The sequence below is a fragment of the Aquarana catesbeiana genome, linkage group LG08 (genome assembly GCF_042186555.1).
Source record: "Aquarana catesbeiana isolate 2022-GZ linkage group LG08, ASM4218655v1, whole genome shotgun sequence".
NCBI classification, from domain to species: domain Eukaryota; kingdom Metazoa; phylum Chordata; class Amphibia; order Anura; family Ranidae; genus Aquarana; species Aquarana catesbeiana.
The window spans coordinates 166,410,980-166,434,779 of record NC_133331.1 but is presented as its reverse complement, the minus strand read 5'-3'; the positions used below and the strand labels follow the sequence as shown (position 1 = coordinate 166,434,779).

The window sequence follows — 23,800 nt, the reverse complement described above, 5'->3', positions numbered from 1 at the left end:
CAAATAAAGATATTAAATCATTGAACATTAGCAGATAATTCACTCTATGTAAATAATTAGGTAAAAAACCTTAATTGTGAAAAATTAAATCTATACATAAATAAATAACTAACTAATTAATTAATTAATTAATTTCTTCCAATTATTAGATGAAATGTTAAATATAATTGATATTGATATACAACACACAAAAAAATTGTGAAATATATAAAAGGTATTCAAAAAATGTAAATAAAGTGTGTGAGTTCATATATAAATTCACTTGATTCCTTGACAGACCACCACTGTATCCAAAAAGTGACCACCATGAGAAATGCACGCTTACCAAACAGCAAGCAAGATAGGCTTGTGACCACAAACCCGGTCCGGGCCTCTATCCCAAAATACATAGCAGATGTTCCAGGGGAGTTAAACATTCACCAAATGACGTGGATATTTGCCAGACTCTCCTTAGCCAGAGACCAATAATACCAAGAGACGGCCCATGGATACCGGACCAAGTTATTAAATGAGTAAGAATACAGTCCCCTTAAGTATAGAGGCGAATGAAATATCTGAATGTGTAAAAGCTGCCCTTATCACATAGGGGGAGACCTTTTGTTGGGGCTCAAGTTGGTATTGCCACTTACATAGAGAAAAAGTGTGCCCCTTTTGGTGCTACACCCCTGTGGATGGCTTTCCTTGCTGTGTGTGTTTTTTTTTCTTTCTGTACTATATTTAACCACTTCAACACCAGGCACATAGACACCTTCCCGCCCAGGCCAATTTTCAGCCTTCAGTGCTGTCGCAATTTGAATGACAATTGCGCGGTCATGCTACACTGTACTCAAACAATTTTTTTATCATTTTGTTCTCACAAAGAGCTTTCTTTTGGTGGTATTTGATCACTGGTTTTTATTTTTTGCGCAACAAATAAAAAAAGACCGAAAATTTTGAAAAAAAACAAGTTTTTCTTTGTTTCTGTAAAACATTTTTGTAAATAAGTAGGTTTTCTTCTTCAATGACGGGCACTGATATGGCTGCACTGACGGGCACTGATACGGCGGCACTGATGGGCACCGATGAGGTGGCACCAATGAGGTGGCACTGATGAGGTGGCACTGACGGGCACTGATGATGGGCACTGATAGGCGGCACTGATGGGCACTGATAGGTGACACTGATGGGCACTAATAGGTGGCACTGGTATGCGGCACTGATGGGCACTCATAGGTAGCACCGATGGGCACTCATAGGCGGCACTGATGGGCACTCGTAGGTGGCATTGATGGGTACTTATGGGTGGCACTGATGGGTACTTATGGGTGGCACTGATAGGTGGCACGGATGGGCACTGATGGGTGGGCATTGATGGGCACAGATGGGCACTGACAGGTGGCACCGATGGACACTGATGGGTAGCACTGATGACCCTGATTGGTGGCACTGATGCCCCTAAGGGTGGCATTGCTGGGCATCACTGCAATATAATGGTGCCAATCAGTGCCCATTTGTGGGCACTGATTGGCACAGATTGGGCACTGACTGGGCACATTGGGCACATGTGGATGGCCATGGGGTACATACCTGGCTATCCACATGTTGCCCCCTTCCCTGGTGGTTCAGTGTGGTGATCTGAGAGGGGGCTGCACTGATAAACAATCAGCGCAGACCCCCCCCTGCCAGGAGAGCCGCCGATTGGCTCGCCTCTACTCGCGTCTGTCAGACGTGAGTGAGGAAAAGCCGATCAACGGCTCTTCCTATTGACATCGTGATCAGCTGTGAGTGGACACGGCTGATCACGCGGTAAAGATCGGTGGAGCGGTGTGTCAGGCTGACACACTGCTCCACCGATCGCCGCGATGCATGCCCCCGGGGGAGCGCGGTGGCATGTTATCCTGCTGGACGTCATATGACGCCCAGTCAGGATAACTGAACCACCGCCCGGCCATCATCTGCTATGGAAGTGGTTAGGAATTTTTCATTTTTTATTATTTCACTTTAAGCGTCATTAAAATCATTGCTTATTTAACCACTTCAATACAGGGCACTTTCACACCCTTCTGCCCAGGCCAATTTTCAGGTGTCAGCACTGTCGCATTTAGAATGACAATTGTGCGGTCATGCAACACTACTTTTTTCCCACAAAAAGAGCTTTCTTTTAAAGAGCTTTTCTTTTTGCGCCACAAATAAAAAAAGACCGAAAGTTTTGAAAAAAAAAATTATTTTTCTTTGTTTCTGGTATAAAACATTGTAAATAAGTAAATTTTCTCCTTCACTGATGAGGCTGCACTGACGGGCACTGATGAGGTGGCACTGATGGGCACTGATGATGAGGCACTTATATGCAGAACTGATGGGCCTTCATAGGTGGCACTGATAGGCACTCATAGGTGGCACTGTTGGGCACTGATAGGTGGCACTGGTGGGCACTTATAGGCGGCACTGATGGCCACTGATAGGCAGTACTGATGGCACTGATAGGCAGCACTGATTAGGAGGCACTGACAGCCATCACTGATGGGCACAGATTGGCATTTATAATGGGCACTGATGGCATCCCTGGTGGGCTCTAGTGGGCATCCCTAGTAGTCTCTAGTGGGCATCCCTGGTGGTCTCTAGTGGGCACCCTCAATGGGTCTACACTGATAATCAATGCACTGATTATCAGCGCAGACCCCCCCTGTCAAGAGAACAGCTGTTCGGCTCTCCTCTACTCGCGCCTTGTCAGCGCGAGTAGAGGAAAAGCCAATAAACGGCACTTCCTGGTTACCATGTGATCAGCTGTGATTGGACACAGCAGATCACATGGTAAAGAGCTTATGTCATAGGCTCTTTACTGGGATCAGAGATACGGTGTGTCAGACTGACACACCACATCACTGATCGCCGTGCGCGGCTTATTCTGCTGGATGTCATGTGATTCCCAGTCAGGATAATACAACCACTTTCTGGCCGTCATTCTGCAAATGGTGGGCGGGTAGTGGTTATATCCTATATTTTTAAAAAGTTTTTTGCATTGATACATGTCCCCCAGGGCAGTAATCAGGCCCCCATACCCTTTTTATGGGCAATAACTTGCATATGTAAGACTTAAAAGTGGAAACTTTTGATTTTTAGAGTTCTGATCCCATACACTTTTTTAGGGTTCCGGATTCTGGTCAGAACTTTTTCCCTGTTCTGGAGTTTTGGTGTAGAACAGAACCCGGGGGTGTCCTGCCCATCACTACTGCCTGGCATTCAGTTTTTTAAAGCATTTGTGTTTATGGCTTGACTTTTTTTGGATAGGGTGGGGAATGGTAACCCCTTTTTTATGTTTGTTTGTTTGTTTGTGTTTTCTTCTGTATCCTATTAGGGGTATTTCTATTCACTTCCTGTCCCAGAAACTCAACAAAAGGGGGAAATTTCTATAAATGTCAGTAAACAAATAAAACCAATTAAAAAACTGCTGAACCATCCTGAAAATATTGCACCTATGCTGATAAATAACCTCAATCTGAGTTCTAAAGCAGTGCAGCTTTTATAAAGGTTTTCATACAAGCTTACTGGTTTTATATACATTTTAAGACAATTAGTCACTGATCTATAGAGCATAAACTGAATGAATGAAAGCAACCAAGTGAAGACGGATGCTGATTCTGTAAATTGACTTCTTTGCCCCCAATACTCTAGAATGGTGGGCGTCCTCTCATGTTTATTCACTCTCTCTCATTTCTCTTACAGATGCCCTGTGTTCAGTAACTCAGGTGTGCATTAGGGAAAAAATAAAAAGCTTAAAATCTTTGTTTAGGCAGATCACTAAATATGGTTAACTTTTAAAAACTTACTGTTCCCTGTAATTGTCTATTACCATTAGCATGCATTTTGTAGCATTAGATATGGCTTAAAATGTATTTTATTTTCCCCCATTAAGCGGTGACGGACTCCAAGATTTGGGTTTTGGATAGACAGGTTTTCCAGAATATTATGATGAGTTCAGCACAAGCGCAACATCAGGAATACTTCAGCTTTCTTCGCAGGTAATTAACCCTATTTCCTACTAAGATGTTGAATTCAGTGACGCATGACATACCAGTTGATTGTATTTTCATTTCTTGTGAATATCCAACCAGCCTAATAGCTAACTTTGATATATGGAGGTAAAAGAAATCAGAGGCCTAACTAGAACCTTCGGGGCCCCGGTGCAAGAAACCATGGAGGGCCCCCTGACCTTCCAGCCAGGGCCCGTCCCACTGATCCCGGGGCAGCAGGACCTGGATAGGAGGGGGAACAAATCCCCTCCATTTTCCTCCCGCAGCCACTGAATGCCTATCAGAGGGAGAGGAGGAGAAGCAGACTTTTAGTGGCTGCAGTAGAAAAATGGAGGGGATTTGTTTCGTCTAAATGCCCCCCCATCCAGGTGTTCAGGGGCAACATATGCGCTATTGCAATTGTGACCCCTGTAGTTACGCTCCTGGAATGAGTGGCAGCGGTAGTGGTGGGGGATGGGATCAGTGGCAGCAGTGGTGGTTGGGGAGGGATAGGATCAGTGGCATCAGTGGTGGTGGTGGGGGATGGGATGAGTGGCAGCAGTGAGGGAGAGATGGGCTGAGTGGCAGCGGTGGGGGGATGGGATCAGTGGCAGTAATGGTGGTTTGGTGGGGATGGGATGAGTGGCAGCAGTGGTGGTGGGGGGATGGGATGAGTAGCAGCGGTGAGGGGGAATGGGATCAGTGGCAAGGGTTGTGGTTGGGGGGGTGGGATCAGTGGTAGGGGGGATTAAATGGGATGAGTGGCAGAGGTGATGGGGTCAATGGGATCAGTGGCAAGGATGATGGTTGGTGGGGGGGTGGGATGGGATGAGTGGTAGTGGAAGGGGGGGATTGGATGGGATGAGTGGTAGCGGTGGGGAGCATTGGATGAAATGAGTGGCAGCGGTGGTGGGAGGATGGGATCTGTGGTGAGGGTGGTGGTTGGGGAGTGTAATGGGATGAGTGGTGGGGAGGGGAATGGTATCAGTGGCAAGGATGGTGGTCACAGGATCGGATCAGTGGCAGTAGTGGTCATGGTGGGGTGGATCAGTGGAAGCAGTGGTTGTGGTGGTGTGGGGGAGTATCAGTGGTGGTGGTGTGGAGGGAGGGGGAATCAGTGGCAGTGGTGGTGGTGTGGGGGGTATCAGTGGCAGTAGTGGTGGTGGTGTGGGGGATCAGTGGCAGTAGTGGTGGTGGTGGTGGTGTGGGGGTGTATCAGGGAATCAGTGACAGTAGTGGTGGTGGTGGTGTGGGGGGTATCAGTGGCAGTAGTGGTGGTGGTGTGGGGGGGTATTAGTGGCTGAAGTGGCGTGGGGGGGAATCAGCGCAGTAGTGGTGGTGTGGGGATCAGTGGCAGTAGTGGTGGTGTGGGGATCAGTGAAGTAGAGATGGTGTGTGGGGGAATCAGTGGTAGTGTTGATATTGAGGGATGGGTGCCATTCACTTGCAGATCACTTGGTTCCCCTCCTTGCTAAGTCTTGCTTGGGTGGGCAGAAAGGATGGGCGGGGCCTGTAAGTACCCGTGAGTGAAGGCGGAGCCAGAGAAGATGGGCGGAGCGGGCGGGGACTGTGCCCATGCGCGCAGACGGAGACAGAGAAGATGTGCGGGGACTGTGCCCGTGAGTGCGGGCGGAGAGGTTGGGAGGAGTGGGCAGAGCGGGCGGAGAGGATGGGCGAAGCAGACGGGTGAAGCGGACGGGGACTGTGCCCATGAGTGCAGGAGGAGAAGATGGGTGGAGAGGATGAGCGGACTGTGCAGTGTGCCCGTGAGTGCAGGTGGGGAGGATAAGCGGAGCAACTGGAGAGGATGGGCGGAGCGGATGGGGACTCCCTGTAAATGACCAGTGTACTATCTTCCGGGCGGTGGCGGACCCCCCTACAGTGGCGGAATTCAAGTGCCCAGTCGCAAATGCAACAAGTGCGACCCTGGTAATTCCGCCACTGAAAGAAACATCTCAGTAAGTGGAGTTTTCATAAATTATGTGGACTGGCTTTGGTTGCCAGGAGTTGCAAGAATGTTTTTTTTTGGGCTGAGGAGCAGACAGGCCTTCCTAAAATGTCTTGTCGGCTGCCGCTTTGAGCCGAAGGAGTTGTCCATTTGTTACTGAAATGAGAAACCCATTTAATTTTTGCTACAGCTACCAGTGCAAACTTGCTTTCAGTTAAAAGAGAAGTGTGGGATTTAAAAAAAAATAAGCATTCACACTCACCCAGGTGGATGCAGCATCAATCATATGAGATTACACTTACTTACTTACCTTACCCCCTTCACACCGACGTAACACATATATGCAGCCTCACGGGACTGGGCTTTTTTTCCTGGGGCTGCATATGTTTTTCTCCCTTTGTGGCATGCATACTCATAGGCTGTGGTAAGTCCTGATTGGCTGCCACAGTGATCAGCCACTGTGAAGCCCAGCCCTTTGTTTTTGACTTTCTGTGAATCGAGAGATAGATATATTGTATCTTTGTCTTTCCATGCAGAGAGAAAAAAGAAGTGTTTTTAAAACAATTTAAAATAAATAAAATAATAAAAAATGTAAATAAAAAACACAGGAAGTCCCCGAGTTACGAACACAATAGAGACTGTAGGTTTGTTCGAAGTTGTTCGTAAGTAGCAACACTGCATTTGTAATTGTAACTTCCGGTCGGAAAACACTGCATTCGTAAGTGTAACGTCCATCTGTGCATGGATGTGGGATGTTCCGGGCACTTGTTATGTTATCTGGGGCTCTTCTGGCCATGCAGTAAATGTAGTACTGCAGTATGGGATGTGTTGGGAGGTATCCAGGACCAGCATGGAGCACAAGTGGCCGGCATTTGAGGCCGTTCGTAAGTAGGAGTAGTTCGTAACGCGGGTGTTCGTAACTCGGGGACTGCCTGTAACGAAAAAATACCTAGATCAAGGTTTGATCTAGGTCGGTGCCAGGCTTAGTGTTTGGGTCAAGAAAGGGTCAAAAGTTAAGGGTCAGTATGTTTTGAGCAGGATTTTTTGCGCTCTATTGCTTCTGGGCTGTACAAACAACAAATTGCATAAATTATTATTATTATTATTATTATTATACAGGATTTATATAGCGCCAACAGTTTACGCAGCACTTTACAACATTAGGGCAGACAGTACAAGTACAATACAATTCAATACAAGAGGAATCAGAGGGCCCTGTTCGTTAGAGCTTACAAGCTAGGAGGGAGGGTCAAGTTATACAAAAGGGTAATAGCTGTGGGGGATGAGCTAATGGAGAAAATAGTGCAGTTGTTAGATGGAGCCAGGTTAGGCTTCTCTGAAGAGGAAAGTTTTCAGGGATCGCTTAAAAGTGGATACATTTGGAGACAGTCTGACAGATTGGGGTAGGGAATTCCAGAGGATGGGCGAGGCTCAGGAGAAGTCCTGGAGGCGGATATGAGTTGTGGGTGGCTTTGTAACTTATTGTTAGTATTTTGAATTTAATTAGTTGGGCGAGTGGCAGCCAATGGAGGGATTGGCAGAGAGGTGTACCAGACACTCAGCGGTTTGTAAGGTGGATGAGTCTGGCAGCAGCATTCATGATAGACTGAAGGGGGATAGTCTATTTAAAGGTAAGCCAATGAGGAGGGAGTTGCAGTAGTCGAGGCGAGAGATAACCAGGGAGTGAATCAGGAGCTTTGTGGTTTCATTGGTTAGAAAGGGACGTAGTTTAGAGATGTTGCGGAGGTTGAGGTGGCAAGCTTTGGAAAGTGATTGGATGTGGGGCCGAAAGGAGAGTTCAGAGTCCAGGATAACACCTAGCACCCTGACATGTGTGGACAGGTGGATGGTTGTGCCATTGCTCTTGACAGACAAGTCAGGGGAGGAAATATTATAAGCTCGGTTTTGGACAAGTTAAGTTTGAGGAAGTGATGTGACATCCATACAGATATGTCGGTTAGTAAGTTAGTGATGCGTGAGGAGACTGATGGAGTGAGTTGAGGGGTGGAGAGATAGATTTGTGTGTCGTCAGCGTAGAAATGATATTAAAAGCCGTGAGAGGCTATCAGCTGACCCAGGGAAGAGGTGTAGATTGAAAATAAAAGGGGTCCAAGAACAGAACCTTGGGGGACCTCGACAGAGAGGGGAAGAGGAGTGGAGTAAGTAGAATTGTAAGTGACACTGAAGGTGCATTGAGATAGGTAGGATGAGAGCCACTGAAGAGCACAGTCACAGAGACCGAGGAAGTAAAGTTTTTTGAGGAGGATGGGGTGGTCAACTGTGTCATATGTGGTATCATTACAATCATCAGGAGCAGGATAATTTATTTTGGGTTAGGTTATGGTAGTAACAAGAAATATAAAGCAACATTTTTTTTTAAATGTTTTTTTTTCCAATTTATTCCAGTTTTCCTTTGATAATAAAAAAAAATGAGGAGATATCTATAACTATTTACTACCTAATGAAAGTCCAATTTGTCCTGAAAAAAAACAAAGTATAATCCACCTGGATGCACGAAGTAGTTGTGATATGTATGGTTTTCCTAACACGCCAAAATTGCAACATTGTGCTTAGGCTTTCAGATTTGTTTTACCCTTAGGTGTGAATGGGTTAATCATCTTAATTTAAATAAAGGGCTGGAGTGTAGCTAGTAGAAGTAAAAAAAATGCCCAAGTGCCTGGGGTCAGTGGGAGTAAAAAATACCCCAGTATTAAGGATCACTGGGAATAAACAATGTTCCGCAGTCAGTGGCTTGTGGGTTTAATGGATTTTCCTGAGTCAGTGGGAGTAATAAATACCCCAGCAACAGTGGTCAGTCATAAATGCCCCAGTGTCAGTAGGAATTAAAAAAAGAAAGAAAAGGAAACCGGGTATGGGCTCAAAACCAAACCATCACAGAACTGAGTCTCTATAAAAACTTATCCCAAAAATCTAGACCAATGCATCATAAAAAACATCTTTATTGTACATGTAGCACATAGACAATTATAAAGATAAATCATAGACCCCAAACCACCCTGTCAATATTGCACAATGATTTCACATTCTCATGCATCCTTGAACTTAAAAATTGTCTACAGGCGTATCCGGGTACTGTAATATTGGCTATGAGCAGCAGAGATGTACAGAAAGTCCCCTAATATGATCCTTCAGGAAGACCAGGAATGATAATCTATGTTCCAGTTGTATCAGTAGCTGCAAACTAATATATGGATGCAAGAGTTCCCTCCGATTGAGTGTTATATCTGATGCAAAATCAAGTGTGTATTCCAACTTCTGGGCAACAAGATATGAGACCAGAACATACAGTGGGGACGGAAAGTATCCAGACCCCCTTAAATTTTTCACTCTTTGTTATATTGCAGCCATTTGCTAAAATCATTTAAGTTCATTTTTTTCCTCATTAATGTACACACAGCACCCCATATTGACAGAAAAACACAGAATTGTTGACATTTTTGCAGATTTATTAAAAAAGAAAAACTGAAATATCACATGGTCCTAAGTATTCAGACCCTTTGCTCAATATTTAGTAGAAGCACCCTTTTTATCTAATACAGCCATGAGTCTTTTTGGAAAAGATGCAACAAGTTTTTCACACCTGGATTTGGGGATCCTCTGCCATTCCTCCTTGCAGATCCTCTCCAGTTCTGTCAGGTTGGATGGTAAATGTTGGTGGACAGCCATTTTTAGGTCTCTCCAGAGATGGTCAATTGGATTTAAGTCAGGGCTCTGGCTGGGCCATTCAAGAACAGTCACGGAGTTATTGTGAAGCCACCCCTTTGTTATTTTATCTGTGTGCTTAGGGTCATTGTCTTGTTGGGAGGTAAACCTTCGGCCCAATCTGAGGTCCTGAGCACTCTGGAGAAGGTTTTCGTCCAGGATATCTCTGTACTTGGCCGCATTCATCTTTCCCTCGATTGCAACCAGTCATCCTGTCCTGCAGCTGAAAAACACCCCCACAGCATGATGCTGCCACCACCATGCTTCACTGTTGGGACTGTATTGGACAGGTGATGAGCAGTGCCTGATTTTCTCCACACATACCGCTTAGAAAAAAGGCCAAAAAGTTCTATCTTGGTCATCAGAAGAGAGAATCTTATTTCTCACCATCTTGGAGTCCTTTAGGTGTTTTTTAGCAAACTCCATGCGGGCATTCATTAATCTTGCACTGAGGAGAGGCTTCCGTCGGGCCACTCTGCCATAAAGCCCCGACTGGGGGAGGGCTGCAGTAATGATTGACTTTCTACAACTTTCTCCTATTTCCCGACTGCATCTCTGGAGCTCAGCCACAGTGATCTTTCGGTTCTTCTTTACCTCTCTCACCAAGGCTCTTCTCCCCCGATAGCTCAGTTTGGCTGGACGTCCAGCTCTAGGAAGGGTTCTGGTCGTCCCAAACATCTTCCATTTAAGGATTATGGAGGCCACTGTGCTCTTAGGAACCTTAAGTGCAGCAGAAATTTTTTTGTAACCTTGGCCAGATCTGTGCCTTGCCACAATTCTGTCTCTGAGTTCTTCAGGCAGTTCTTTTGACCTCATGATTCTCATTTGCTCTGACATGCACTGTGAGCTGTAAGGTCTTATATAGACAGGTGTGTGGCTTTCCTAATCAAGTCCAATCAGTATAATCAAACACAGCTGGACTAAAATTAAGGTGTAGAACCATCTCAAGGATGATCAGAAGAAATGGACAGCACCTGAGTTGAATATATGAGTGTCACAATAAAGGGTCTGAATACTTAGGACCATGTGATATTTCAGTTTTTCTTTTTTAATAAATCTGCAAAAATGTCAACAATTCTGTGTTTTTCTGTTAATATGGGGTGCTGTGTGTACATTAATGAGGAAAAAATGAACTTAAATGATTTTAGAAAATGGTTGCAATATAACAAAGAGTGAAAAATTTAGGTGGTCTGAATACTTTCCGTCCCCACTGTATGTGGCTGGGTACAGAGCCCTGGACAGGAGTAACAGGCAGCAATTGATGAAAAGTTCATAGAACTTTTTTCCACAGCGTGGTCTAGAGGAGAACTCCTCTCGAGATTTTAGTTTGACATGCCTACTTTACGGTGTATAAACTACAGATGTAAGAAAAAATGGAAAGGTAAGGTTGAAGCAAAGAAATCTTTAATGTAATCTCTTAAAAATGAAAATACTGAAAAAATGCTGAATTGCATATTGAAATTTTATAGTCAAGCAAACTAAAAAGAGCAATACTTAACAGAGCAATGGGAAATTTAGGATTTAACAGTAATCTTTTATAAAAACAAAAAAAAGTGAGAAAGATTTGCTGCTATACCATGAACTGTAGATAATTGTAATTTTAGCAGAGGTTCCCTGAGACCTGAAAATATTTTTAAGGGTTCCTATGGGTTAAAAAAGGTTGAGAAAGGCTGATCTCGATGATGTATACGTGTTTTGAAATATTTCACTGTTTATTGTTGCCTGTGCATCTCTTAATGAGTTACTATGTTTAGGTCCTTTCCTGTGTGCACATTACTGCATTTCATGGATGCCATTATTGATAAAATGTCAGATGAGATATTAATGATAACACCAGTTTAAGGGAATAATGGCAAACATGAAATGGTTGTTCCATTACTACAACAGAGATGCAAACCTAAGCAGCACTTGCAAGCTTTTTCAATAGGAGTGTAAGGTGCTAAGTGCCTAAATTGTTAACCCATAACAGCCAATCAGTATTCATTTTTCACAGGCCTTGCTTTAGTACCAAACATCCCAAGTCTCCCGCAAGGTGCGGGTGTCTCCCGCATTTGGTAACGGGCTCCTGGACACCCGCGAGTGCCCAGCGAGCTCCCGGCTACAGGGCAGATCCTGGGCGGCAGTGGTTTCATCCATGTGTCCCCCTCCATTCTCCCTTATTAAATATAAAATAATTAAATTGTAAAAAAAATTATAAAAAATTAAATTGTAAAAAAAAATATATAAAATAAAAAATTACTGACACCACTCCCCCCCATGCCCTACCAATACTGTCTACTGCCCCAACCGCCTACCCCAAAAAGCATTGTGAAAAAAATTAAAAACAAATTGCATTTAAAAAAAATCAATATGTAAAAATAAAAAACTACTGACACCGTTCAGTGCCTTACTGACACCGTCCAGTGCCCTACTGACACCGCTCACTGCCACATACCCCACCCCCTTCCCCAGAAGCACTGTGATTTTTTTTTTTAAATGATTTAAAAAAAATAATAAACAACAAAACTGTAAAAAATAATAAAAACAAAAAACCACTGACACCATCCAATGCTCTCCAGACACTGTCCACTACCCCCCTCCCCCACCCCCAATCATTATGAAAAACAAAAAATACAAAAATAAATTGTAAAAATAAATAAAAAAATGAAATTGTAAAAAAATTTTTAAAAATCTGACACTATTCACTGCTCTACTGACAATGTCCACTGGCCCCGAAAAAGCATTAAAAAAAAAAAAAAATACAAAAAATTTGATCGTAAAAAAATAAAGAACTACTGACACCGTCCACTGCCCTACTGACACCATCCTGCACATACTACCCACCGCTGTACACTCCTTACTCTTCACCTCCACATTATACCCACCTACATATACTCTGCACTTCTCTTCTGCACATACTACCCACCGCTGGACACTCCACACTGTACATTCCCTATTAAACATTACTGCATGTAACTCACTTCAGACTTTTAAGCCCTTTAAGCCATGCACAATATGTAGCGCAATTTAATCCACGCCCATATTTCGCCACAGGGGTGCGGAGTGCCACCTCCCTGAAATTAGTTTTTGCAGGTTGGGTAGTACAACAAGGTTTGCATGTCTGTAGTACATTGATTCTGATTCTATGCTGTAGCCTTACTTCACTTTGCACTAGGGGCTTTTCTACTTACACTGTTTAATAGATAACCCCACTGATATTGGAATGGAATTTTCAGCAAGCTGCAAGTCATTTACTTAAATGACCCCTGCAGGCAGGATGAACTAGTCCCCAAACTCCGTTCAGACTATTTCAAGGCACTGAACCAAAAAGGACATGCTGAGCAGGGAGAGACTATAGATAATCATTATGTATCTGGGACAGAGGAAACCTTTGCCTATCACATTTAAAAAGTCATGTGCCGCTGAAATATAAAACAGTTGCTCATAGTCAGCTACACTGAATCTCAGGAAGTCATTAAGAAGTGTGGGAAACTTCCAATACTAGTAAGGAGTGGGAGAAAATCTATATTAACAGAGACAAGAAGTGGCAAATGTATTACAGAGCTGTCAAAGTAAATTTGAAATGCTATTTCCAGGAATATAACTCCTTTTTCCAATTTCTTCTGCAGTGTTTCACTACTGAAAGATTTACCCGAAGAGAAGCTGTCAAAGATTGTAGATTGCCTGGAAGTTGTATGTATCTTTTCTTATATTGTGGATATTTCAGCATGATATTGCAATGAATAACCGGTCAAATAAGAAAACATCTGTACAGTATTAAACTAAACAAATGTTTGCTTTTAAGCTTTGGTTTTATTTTTTCTGGCCAAGATCTACATATTCCAGTTTTTAAATATGAATTGATTCCTAAAGGATTCTTAAACCTAAAGCTTTCTGTAAGAACTTCTAAACATTAAGAAAATAACCAAAAAAGCTTAGCAGAAAATTAGATATTTGACAAGAAAAAGCTGTCAATGCAGTCTGTTTAATGACAGCAACTATTTGTAGGCTAAATGAGGCTTGCAGGTTGCAACATTGTTCTGGAGATAAAACAAATAGGGATTAATAATAATAAAAGTGCTTTCTTTAAAAATGCATACAGTATCTCACAAAAGTGAGTACACCCCTCACATTTTTAGAAATATTTTATTTTATCTTTTCATGTGACCACACTGAAGAAATTACTCTTTGCTACAATGTAAAGTAGTGAGTGTACAGCTTGTATAACAGTGTACATTTGCTGTTCCCTCAAAATAACTCAACACACAGCCATTAATGTCTAAACCGCTGGCAACAAAAGTGAGTATACCCCTAAGTAAAAATGTCCAAATTGGGCCCAAAGTGTCAATATTTTGTGTGGCCACCATTATTTTCCAGCACTGCCTTAACCCTCTTGGGCATGGAGCTCACCAGAGCTTCACAGTATGCCACTGGAGTCCTCTTCCACTCTTCCATGATGACATCATGGAGCTGGTGGATCTTAGAGACCTTGCACTCCTCCCCCTTCCATCTGAGGATGCCCCACAGATGCTCAATAGGGTTTAGGTCTGGAGACATGCTTGGACAGTTCATTACCTTTACCATCAGCTTCTTTAGCAAGGCAGTGGTTGTCTTGGAGGTGTGTTTGGGGTACTTATCATGTTGGAATACTGCCCTGCGGCCCAGTCTCTGAAGGGAGGGGATCATGCTCTGCTTCAGTATGTCACAGTACATGTAGGTATTCATGATTCCCTCAATGAACTGTAGCTCCCCAGTGTCGGCAGCACTCATGCAGCCCCAGCCCATGACACTCCCACCAACCTGCTTGACTGTAGGCAAGACACACTTGTCTTTGTACTCCTCACCTAGTTGCCGCCACACACGCTTGACACCATCTTAACCAAATAAGTTTATCTTGGTCTCATCAGACCACTGGACATGGTTCCAGTAATCCATGTTCTTAGTCTGCTTGTCTTAAGCAAACTGTTTGTTGGCTTTCTTGTGCATAATCTTTAGAAGAGGCTTCCTTCTGGGACGACAGCCATGCAGACCAATTTGATGCATTGTGCGGTGTATGGTCTGAGCACTGACAGGCTGACCCCCCCACCCCTTCCATCTCTGCAGCAATGCTGGCAGCACTTATACGTCTATTTCCCAAAAACAACCTCTGGATATAATGTTGAGCACGTGCACTCAATCTCTTTGGTCGACCATGGCGAGGCCTGTTCTGAGTGGAACCTGTCCTGTTAAACTGCTGTATGGTCTTGGCCACTGTGCTGCAGCTCAGTTTCAGGGTCTTGGCAATCTTCTTATAGCCTAGGCCATCTTTATTTGCCATGGGGTGCCATGTTGAACTTCCAGTGACCAGTATGAGAGAGTGAGAGCGATAACACCAAATTTAACACGCCTGCTCCCCATTCAGAGACCTTGTAACACTAACGAGTCACATGACACTGGGGAGGGAGAATAGCTAATTGGGCCCAGTTTGGACATTTTCACTTAGGGGTGTACTCACTTTTGTTGCCAGCGGTTTAGACTTTAATGGCTGTGTGTTAAGATATTTTGAGGGGACAGCAAATTTACACTGTTATACAAGCTGTACACTTACTACTTTACATTGTAGCAAAGTGTAATTTCTTCAGTATTGTCACATGAAAAGATATAATAAAATGTTTACAAAAATGTGAGGGGTGTACTCCCTAACTACAGACAGCTCCCTGCTAGATATTCTGACTATGTTGTTTAAATGTGTTTATTCTTATGCCTTCACTCTGGATATATTTCTTTTCACATTTGTTATCATGTTGTGATGCCGAGTACCGCATCTGTTAAAGAGGGGGGAGTGTAGGCAGGTGCAGTCTACTTTCTCCAAAGCAGATGACGCTCCTCCTCCGCAGCACCGCAGCTGGAGAGGAAGTCTAGAGGAACACAGCACCTCTATTGTTTCCTGAGTCATTGTGGAAGCACCCGTTTGGATGCTGCTGCCCGATGCGACCCCAAAAGCCATCTTGAGTCAGGCAGAGCCTATTTAGGGGCCCTGGCTACCAGGCTTGCCACGCCTTTTGTGAGTTGGTAGAGTAGGGACAGGTACCCAGCCTGTTAGGCACAATACTAGCGGTAGGGAGAGGTTCCTGATGAGGAGGGACTTATTTGGACATCTTCCTGCTTGGGCACTGGAGGCCAGGCCACATTCTGAAGCCAGACATTATCAACCTGGCTGATACCTGTCATCTTCACATTGCTGGAAACTGTGAGTTTACCCAGTTCCCTCCGGGTTGTTGTGAACTGTCATTGCATTACTTCAATACAAGTTTTCTATTGCACCTGTCTGTGTGAGTCCCCGCACACACTGTACCCCACCTACATGCTTAATTCCTACCACAATCAAGGAACACTTCAAAGTCAGAATCCTTTTCAATTCCTTTTCAAAGTGTTTTTTTTTTAAATTTTCCCACCTTATGGAAACAAAAATGATAATGATGATCATTTAAAAAGCCTGAGAACCCCTGCCCTAGAATAAAAAAGACTTAGTAGACACATTTCCTGTGTATAATAGTTAAAACATAACAACAGCAACTGTAAAACTGTAAATGTACAGTAAATGATACATATATTAAGTATCTAGGTTCTTTTATGAAGTAGATGAAGACACCCACAGACATCTGTAATCTTTAAACCATTAGCTCTTCAAGAAAGAAGTAGAGCGTTTAAAATTCTAGTGGGTGTAGAGAGAAGAAGTAAAGTTTTGCTGACATGGCACTATGTCGCTGAAGTCCTCATTAAGAATAAAAACAGCAATCACAATTTAGTAGTTGGTGAGAGCAGTGTTGCTTGACTAATTGTTTGTCCCTTGCTGAGCAAATTACTTATTTTCTATGAGACACTTGCAAATAATCAAGTGAATGGGATGCTTATCTGAATATTTCAAAGTCTTCAACCCTCTGGGCTTGTTCTTTTAAATAGGGTGTTTTTTTAGCATATTATTTAGAAGCATTCCAGAATACTTCTAGATGCAATAGCAACTCCAGGATCAAATATGATACATGGTCAAATCATAAGGGCACAAGGCTTTAAACAGATAAACGGGTAACAGATACAATAGTTGGGCCCTATTTGTTCTTGGTAAAACATGCCTATCTGAATAGCCATGTGCTTTTTCTTTATATATATATATATATATATATATATATATATATATATATATATATATATATATATATATATATATAGCATATATTAACCAGGCTACACTGTTTGCTAACTTTGTGTTGTAGGCATGCTATGCTTTTGTTTTGCCTTCCTGCATGCAGTTTAACTAATGTAGTACTACCCCCGTAGGATGAGTCTTCTCTTTACCTCAACCCCTCAACCCTTTCAAGAACCTCAGCTCCTCTAAAACATCAGGTTGAGTGTACAAACTCACAATATCACAGGAAATCACTGGAAGTAATATTTAGTACCCAGTAGTAGTGCTATATAAAAAAAAAAAAACAGGCACCAAATCAGGTAGTAAAGGCAAACGTAATATATTGTCTCCCAATATGGTTGGTAACAAGGCAAGCATAAAATTAATTAACAATTATAATAACACAATTTAGCATAAAAAAGTGATTAACAGGAAGGACTAGGCATAGGGTGATCTACTGAGTGCTGCAACTATTCTGCCAGAGCACATTTATGGCGGCAATGCTAGCCCTAGACCGACTGGATATCCACTGTCCAAAAGAAAAGGAGAATGATCGAGAAGGGGGCAGGGAACAAAGAGGACTAGCAGAATAAATATTATGGGAGGTTCTTCAGCTGGCTAATGTTAAAGCCCTTTGAGAGTTTTGGTGCGCTTAATGACCCAGTTACATACATAGTTACATACATAGTAGGTGAGGTCGAAAAAAGACACCATCCATCCATCAAGTCCAACCTATGTATGTGATTATATGTCAGTATTACATTGTATATCTCTGTATGTTGAGGTCGTTCGGGTGCTTATCTAATAGTTTCTTGAAACTATCGATGCCCCCGCTGAGACCGCCACCTGTGGAAGGGAATTCCACATCCTTGCTGTTCTTACAGCAGTGGTTCTCAACCTGTCTAGTGCCGTGATCCCTTGATAAAATTTCCCAAATTGTGGGGACCCCTAACAGTAAAATTATTTTCGTAGCGTGGGTTGTCAGCACCCAAGGCAAGACAAGTAATTAGTGCCCCAAACCCACGGACATTTAGAGCTCCCTGAGTCCCTTCCACTCGTACAGTATTAAAACCCCTTATGGTACATTTTAGGCTGTAGCACTCTCTCATTGTTCTCCCTTCTTTCCTTTTTATCTCTCTCTATCCTAATTTCTTGTTTTTTTCCCCATCCCTCTCTCTAGCTGACTTTCTTGTTCTTTCTCTTATTCTTTATCTATCTTTTTCTTTATTCCTCCCCCTCTTTTCCTCTCCCTTGCATGTATTCTCTATTTATATTCCTTCTCTTACTCCTTGGTGGGAGGGGGGGATGGGATGAGTAGCAGTGCTGGGGGATTTCTGATCAACCAACTTAGGTGCTCTTGATCAGGGTCATCTGCTGATCTGAGAACTGTAGTAGGGACTTTTAATGGCAACTATAATCCCAGGTAGTGTTACCCACTGTGTCTCCAGCTCTGTGGTGTCTCATAGCAGTGACACCTACACCGAAATCAGGAGATAGGGTCTCCTCCAGCCCCTCCCACTTCACATTCCTCACCAGTCAGCTGACCTCTAGTCTCTGCCCCCCAGCCATGCCGTGAATTGAATGGGCGGCTGCGAAGAGGCTGAGTGGGTGGCCGCGGGCTCCAGGAACAGCCCAGCTGGGTGGCTGAAAAAAGGCTGGGAGAGTGGTGCTGGCTTTAGGAACAGCCCAGGCTTCGGTGACCCCTGGAAAATCATCATCCGACCCCCAGGTTGAGAATCACTGTCTTACAGTAAAGAACCCTCTACATAGTTTAAGGTTAAACCTCTTTTCTTCTAATCTTAATGAGTGGCCATGAGTCTTGTTAAACTCCCTTCCGCGAATAAGTTTTATCCCTATTGTGGGGTCACCAGTACGGTATTTGTAAATTGAAATCATATCCCCTCTCAATCATATCCCCTATCAAGTTATGGGGAAAGTGCTTGCAACCCTTTTCTTTGTATTTGCTCCAGTTAACCTGCATGCACTATCGGTACAGCATAGGTATGGTACAGACTCAGCACAGGGGCTACAAAGATGTGGTTCAGATGCTGTAAAGTGTTCAGTATAAAGCAATATAGAGTTGGTGTAGGTGCAGTCTAGGTTTGAAATATGTGCATTATAGAGAGAAGTATGAGTGCGGTATAGATTGCAAATACATGGTGTCCTACTCTCAGCGTCTCAGTCCCTTCTAGCAGTATCAGCAGTGGGTGACTATCCCTCTCACCAGTTCCCAGGATGCTGCAGTGACCTCTCTCTGTAGAAGGGGGTCCCCTCAGTCTCTCCACAGAATGTCTCCGGTGATCAAGGCTACCTATGTCATCAGTGCAGAGGTGATTTTTGTGGTCTGTGCTGCACTGCCCTGGGTGTCTCTGCCCCCAGGTCTCATTCCCTGGCTCTGGTCACTCGTCCCATAGATAATCCGTGAGCACCAGAACTGATGTGCACACCTGAGCTCCTGCGCTGCAAAAAGGAAGAGGTTTCCAATGCAGTTTGGTAAAAGCTGTTCCACCACTCCCATTCCTTCTCAATGTACTATAGGAACTGTATTGTAAAGGTCCATAAGTTTCATTATGAGATTTATGTTTCAGACTACAGTTCCCATGATCCTCAGCATTGCGCATAGACGTCCATAGACTTTCCTGGCTATAGTTCTCCCTCTGCTGACTGGAAGGGATAGTGCAGCACAACATTCAGCATAACAGCTGAAAGTGAAAGTAAACTAATTGTAAATAGGAAAAAGTCTCCTTCTCCATGTTTCTGTAGTCCAGCACTTGGCTACACTATACAAATTAAATTGTCCAGTATTGTGTAGGCTCTGGTCTGTTTATTTGCCTGCAGCTTGATTTTAATATTTTGGATTCTGGTTCTACCATCTAATATGACAATGACATGTGGAAAGGCACACCAGTTTGTGACACTGCTGGTTTGATAGAAAAACCAAGCAAGTTTAATGGCTGTGTAGAGAAAGGTTATTCTGCCAGGGTCTCATCCACCATTTATGCTAAACTCTGGGGAAAACCAAAATCCTCCCTTGCTGGGGGTCTGCCTCTGCACCACAAGGGTTAAAAGCTCCCTTAGGTATAGAGTACTGGAAAAAAGCAGTATATTTGCCCAATCTTTCTTTTCTTGTGGGCACCCTCCGGGCTGCTGGACCAGTCCCTGCAGCCTCTTCTCATCTCATCACTGGAGTCCTCTTCCACTCCTCCATGACGACATCACGGAGCTGGTGGATATTAGAGACCTTATTATTAGAGGCCACTCCACCTTCCTTTTGAAGATGCCCCAGAGACGCTCAATAGGGTTTAGGTTTGGAGACATGCTTGGCCAATCCATCACCCTTACCCTCAGCTTCTTTAGCAAGGCAGTGGTCGTCTTGGAGGTGTGTTTGGGGTCGTTATCGTGTTGGAATACTGCCGTGTGGCCCAGTCTCCGGAGAGAGGGGATCATGCTTTGCTTCAGTATGTCACCTTACATGTTGGCATTTATGGTTCCCTCAATGAACTAGAGCTCCCCAGCACTCATATCAACCCCACCACCATGCTTGACTGTAGGCAAGATACACTTGTGTTTGTACTCCTCACCTCGTTACTGTCACGAATTCGCACACCCACGGCGACTAACTAACCGTGACGTGCGTTCCGTGACCAGGGTATATGAGGAACTAAGGGAATAAGGGGGAACTTATACTGCGCATGTAAGACTGGCTGTGGTACTTTCACAGCCTGCACTACCTTTGGCCACCACTAGAGGGAGACTCCACTCCAATCCAGCTAGCTGACCACACACAGGCAGATACAAATCTTACATACAATCTGGTGCACTCTAAGGGTTGGGGAACAGTCTAGCAATTACTATACACTTCTAGGGTTCCTCCAGCTATCCTGCAAGCTTGAACCCCTGTGTTAATCACTGTCCCCACACCCACACACCAGACACACAATAAACGATGGCCTGCCACCACCCAACAGTTTGTCCGCAGACTGGTCTGCTGAGCCACCATACACACAGATCTGCGTCTGGCAGATCTGTTAGCTTACAATCTGCATGCAATCTGCCAATACAAAGTGCAATTGCATTCCGATTGGTACGTAACTTAAACCGAGTACTTAGGCACTAAAATACAACAACCTCTCCGGAGATATGAGTCCTAGCTTAGTACACAGAAGTCACTTATTAATTTTATCATTTAATATCCCGAAAGTGGGCAGTGCATATAAGATATACAAAGAAAAAGGAGTTACTAAAAAAGATACAAAAAATGCAGAAAGACACACAAATTGGCAATTTGCTATGAAAATAAAAAGGGATAAAAACAGAAATAAACTTTACCCAAGTCTATCTTGTAGAAGCATACTGGAACATGTGGGAACTCCCCAGTTTCGAACTGGCTTCGTGGAAGAACAATGTCCATATCTCAGGCTACCCAATTTATTGAAATATGGATGTCGGCTGGACTTTAGCCCTTGGCCAATCAACCCTGGGGGGTGTTCCTGTCTCAGCCCACAAGAGGTTTTGTGTTCTGAATTTACCAGAGTGGAATTGGCCCAGAACGGCGCTGATTGCTGGGTCATGGATAGGATTTCCGATATCAGCGCATCAGTGCGATCGCAACAGTACCAATCAGTGCCGGCCTGCTGCAATCAGGCGCCATATAACGGTTTTGTGTGGTTCTCTAGGATTCCACCTCTGCTAAACATACAGAGTTACATGTACACGTAACCCATCAGGTGTACGATCAAATGGAATCATTTTCATCTCTCTGTCATTAATATTTTAGCTTTTATGAGGGATAAAATAGGTTCCTTAGATTTCTTGATATTAATCAAAGCTTGCAGACTGGCTGGGGCCTTATGAATGCCCCCTGCAGATCCGTGTAGCCAAGATGACTAACAGTTTTCTTTGAGCCTCAGGAAGGTGGCAATCTAAACAAAGCGATAACACCAAATTTAACACACCTGCTCCCCATTCACACCTGAGACCTTGTAACACCAATGAGTCACATGATACCGGGGAGGGAAAATGACTAATTGGGACCAATTTGGACATTTTCACATAGGGGTGTACTCACTTTTATTGCCAGTGGTTTAGACATTAATGGCTGTGTGTTGAGTTATTTTGAGGGGACAGCAAATGTACACTGTTATGCAAGCTGTACACTCACTACTTTATATTGTAGCAAAGTGTTATTTCTTTATAATAAATTATTTACAAAAATGTGAGGTGTGTATTCACTTTTGTGAGATATTGTATGTGTATGTGTATGTATATGTGTATATATATATATATATATATATATATATATATATATATATATATATATATATATATATATATATATTATACTTTATTACAATCTCTTAAAATCCACTGACAGTAACAAAGCAAAATGTAAAATGAAAATAGTAACTTCAATTATATGAAATGATACAGATAAGTATCAAGTGGTACTCCCAGAATTAGTTTACACTGTACAAGCATGAAGTCCTTGATTGACAGCTTATGCATGGACCGGGACATCCAATGCATTTCAAATTTTTAGGTTTTTTGTTTCTTTGTTAGTACCACTCTGCAATACAAGATAATACAATTGAAGACATACTGTTTTTCCAACAAATCTGTTTATGATTCAAGTCCTTCCTTTAGTATGGCTTTTACAGTAACAAATGAGATTCAAAAACTTTCCTAGATATAACACTTACAACAACACCGTGAGACCAAACGTCCTTCCATGTCAAAACATGAGAGCCAACCATCCCAGAGGGCGAATCACAAGCATACAAGGACTGCGCAGGCCCATGTACTGCGCTGGCAAAAAATGTAAAAAAAAAAAAAAAAATAAGTATATGTTTATATAAATGTCTGTGTAATCCCACCAGACCATAAATATAAACCCCAGGTCTGAACTAAAATATATGGGGAATAATACAGAGCATAAGTGTATATCCCAAACATAAACTCCAATAAAGAGGAATGATAAACATGACAGTGGGGATGATCTTTGCCATGCCGCAAAGCATTACGGCATATGTACTCCCCCCTTTGCTGCTTTTGTAGAAAAGGGGGGAGAGGTTGGGGGTAGTAAAAAAGTAGCTCAGCTGTGCATTTCTAATGCCCCCCAAACACAAGTGTAAACATGACCTTAGAGTTCAACACTGACACAGGTTCTTGCAATGGTCGACTCTTATTCATTTATGTAAAACATTTCTCCCGAAAGGAAAAACAGCTGTTGCTGTAACTGTTAAGTGTTAGCTGGAGTTCTAATTCAACCCTCTCCCCAGTTTGACAATGCTGCTGTTCAAAAGTGTCTCTGTTGCCCCTGCAGTGGAGTGGAGATACCCCCAAAAAACAAGAAGTGTGTTACTGGCTGAATCACCTGGTGAAAATAAAGGGGAAAAAATCTAAATGCAGCGACATTTTAGTATTGGTAAACTGCAATATACTACATGTTTGTTATTTTTTGGTTTAGTACTGTTTTAAGCAGCTGAGATAGTTCATTTGTAACTTTCTTTTGCTGAAAGGAGCATGAGTATAGTCAGGTCCCTTCCAGCATTCACCTACTCATCTCTGTTCATTTAGAATCTGTATTTTGTAATTTTCCCTTTGCTCAGAACTGTAATCAAGATAATTATTACATGCAGTGATTGATTAAGGCACGTGACATGACACCTAATAACCACTAAAGAGTTCCTGCCAAGAACTCTGATTCTGGACAGTCTCGGGCAAAAGGTCTTCAGTATAATCCCAATTAAGGGTGATACATTTCACTGATTATCTCCCACACATTGTACATGATTGCAGCTTTCTGAATCAAACCTTTTCATTCTTGTTCCACAGGACTTCTATGACAAAGGGGATTATATCATCAGAGAAGGAGAAGAGGGCAACACATTTTTTATTATCGCTAAAGGAAAGGTAGGAGCTAATTACTTGGAAACAAAGTGTCTCATGAGAATAGCTTGATCCACCTTGTCTCTGTTTTCCTTTTACTCTTCTACT

The 23,800-nt window shown here is 43.1% G+C and overlaps 1 protein-coding gene across 2 annotated transcripts in view; it reads left to right on the top strand.

Annotated features, from left to right (window-relative positions):
- Positions 1-23,800, top strand: part of LOC141106160 (cGMP-dependent protein kinase 2-like) — a 397,387-nt gene that overhangs the window by 135,083 nt on the left and 238,504 nt on the right. For both annotated transcript variants that reach the window (XM_073596694.1, XM_073596693.1), the window contains exons 5-7: positions 3,893-3,998; positions 13,269-13,332; positions 23,639-23,716. In XM_073596694.1, the coding sequence (XP_073452795.1) occupies positions 3,893-3,998; positions 13,269-13,332; positions 23,639-23,716 (248 nt within the window). The remainder of the gene's footprint in view (positions 1-3,892; positions 3,999-13,268; positions 13,333-23,638; positions 23,717-23,800) is intronic.